Source organism: Frankliniella occidentalis, unplaced genomic scaffold (genome assembly GCF_000697945.3).
Source record: "Frankliniella occidentalis isolate FOCC.00 unplaced genomic scaffold, Focc_3.1 Scaffold125, whole genome shotgun sequence".
NCBI classification, from domain to species: domain Eukaryota; kingdom Metazoa; phylum Arthropoda; class Insecta; order Thysanoptera; family Thripidae; genus Frankliniella; species Frankliniella occidentalis.
Window position 1 is genome coordinate 680,904 of NW_026267252.1, and position 2,646 is coordinate 683,549.

At 36.5% G+C, this 2,646-nt stretch overlaps 1 protein-coding gene across 2 annotated transcripts in view; it reads right to left on the minus strand.

Moving 5' to 3' along the window:
* LOC113206794 (protein bric-a-brac 1) overlaps positions 1-2,646 on the minus strand; it is an 11,379-nt gene that overhangs the window by 5,913 nt on the left and 2,820 nt on the right. For both annotated transcript variants that reach the window (XM_026423038.2, XM_052270484.1), the window contains exon 6: positions 1,562-1,833. In XM_026423038.2, coding sequence (XP_026278823.1) covers positions 1,562-1,833 — 272 coding nt within the window. The remainder of the gene's footprint in view (positions 1-1,561; positions 1,834-2,646) is intronic.

Genomic DNA, 2,646 nt, shown 5'->3' on the forward strand with positions numbered 1-2,646 from the left:
AAAAAATAATAATAAAACAACCAAGTTAATGATAAATCCAGCAGTTGTTAGTACCAACCAACAGTTAATTTCAAATAAAGGCATTATAAGAAATAAAATAACGAACACAACAGAAAAATGTAAAAAAACAAAAGACAATGTAAGTTCAAATGTATGATTAAGGGTTATAAAGTGGCTAGACTTGAGTTTGTGTTACCAGCAACCCCAGCTGAGAGTTTATAATAATGCAACAAAACATATATATCCGAGGGACAAGAGCAACGAGAATGACATTGAAAGAAGCCATAAAGCAAAGTCTTAGTGAGGGGAGTAAAAATACAGGTACTAAGGCACATTCACAAAGCAAGCATAGTGTTAATAAGGAATTGAATCAACAGCTTTTAACATCAGGCTAGGTATTCTAATAACATTGAGATGACATTTGGTGTTCTATAAGGTATACAAGAAACCAACATCAGCTCCTGCACAGCACATAGAGACATGGCTTGACAAATGCTGGTTCAACATGTGTGGGGTCACCAATGGTCTATCAGACTGTAATATGAATGATTATGGTTGTTCATGTGTTGTAAATATGTTCATCAAGTAAAAGATCCCAAATATATGTATGTATGTTCCTTAATGTCAAATTTGTTTCAGGATTTAAAGCCACATATATTGAAAAGTTACACAGTTACACTTTCATCAGCAAAAACATCAACACAGCATTAACTACATGCTCAATAGTACACAAAAACTTTTATTTTAGTTGTTACTGAGTGAACAATCAAAGCAAAAAAAATTACATTGAAGCAAAATATCTTACCTTCTGGTACAGTCCAAAACAAAACTTTAACTGGATGCTTATTCTTCTTCCAGTACACAGCACTTCTTATGTTGCTGGTAAGTTTTCTATAGTGATACTATTCCGGAAGTATTTAGAATGCAAATAAACCCACACAGATACTTAAAAGCTTTCAATATTTTCAGTTTGGAAAACTAAAATTAATGGATTTAATTTTCATTTATGTATCCTTGTGATACTTGACACTAGATAGCCGGAATTTTTACCAACAGGGAATGTTTAAGATGCAGAAAACAGAAAGGAGGGAAGGGAAAAGAAGCTAATACATACATATAGAATACTATACCAGGGCACAAAACAAAAAGCAAACACTTTCATTGTAGATATTACTGTAAATCCATAGAGTTTAGGCTTACTTTCCTTGCTCTTTCCGCAACCACCACAGACCAAAATGACAATACCAGAGTTTTCTTGCCTCCAAGCTTCAAGCAACACACCGCACCAATATAAAGAACAGCCATTATCAAGCAAGGGCAGCACACAGTAAGCTTAGGTATAAAGAAAAAAATTCAACAAATTGAAAAAAAAAGTAAAACTTAAATTGCAACTGAAGCATATAAAAATGGTTTCATAAAACAAGTTAGAGATAACTAAAATAGTTAGATTTAAAAAAGGAAGATGGGGTGTTTTCTACGCACAGACAAATGGAGGGAAAAAAAAACACTACACACTCTCAAGCATTAATGCTACTAAATCCTATTCATTTAAATTACTCACCATTATTTTGACCAGTATCAGATGCTGAAACACTGTTGTCAGGGGTGATGCTCATCTCCATTACTGGACCCAAGAAGAGATCAGTGTTACTGTCAGCTAGGTCCTCAGCTGCATCCGACAAAATAGCAGAGGTGTCTCCATCTGTATCTTCATCATGGTCCATAGGTTCTAATTTTGGTACTCTTTCAGGAGAAAGAGCTGTTTCAAGCACAGCTTCAACTGAAATTGGGGCACCTCTTGCACTACCTCTGCTACCAGTGCGTTTCTTGGTCCTGTATAGTGGTGAAGGTATACTTGTTGAGGGGCGTTCCAACTAAGACCGCGCACCCGGGAATTTCAAAAATTCGGATTTTTGTCGAAAAAAAATATTTTTTGACTTTTGTTCTAACAACCTTAAAAAGCTTTGTCCCGGGGCTGTGGGTCGAAAACTCTGGATTTGGCAGAGGTTTGAAGAGCTGCATTTGGACAACTTTGGGACTTTTGCCTAAAATTGGTTTTTCCTTCACAAAAACCGTAATTTTGATCCGATTACAGTTTGCGTGACACAGATTTCAAGGTAAGTAAGAGACCTACAAGATGGTTTTTCGCGGAGGCCGATAGGACGTTTTGTTCAGAAGCAATCGGGCCTCAAAGTCAATTTTTTGATAGAAAAGCAGCCAAAATGGACTTTTTCGATAACGGCCGCAGTTTTTGTCTGAATTCAATTTACTCAACGCCGAATGGAAGATCTCGACAAGACCTATCACACAAAAAATCGAAAGATTTTTAGGACAAACAGCTCGTAAGATATTGCAATTCTAAAAAAATCGTGAGTAAAATTTAGCCGTTTTGGTTATTTTCGATGGTGGCCGTAATTTTCATAGGAATTTACTTTTCTATACACAGAAATGTAGAGGAAAGATAGATCTATCTGGAGACCTCAGAACGGGGTTGATCGGTCAATCCGTTTAGGAGATATCGCACTGCAAAGTCGATATACCGTCAAAATATGAAATTTGCTGATTTTGGGTCGATCCAGATCGATCAAGACCAGGTCTCGATAAGAGGCGAGGGATTCTCACATGAACTCGTGCATGGGGGTTTTC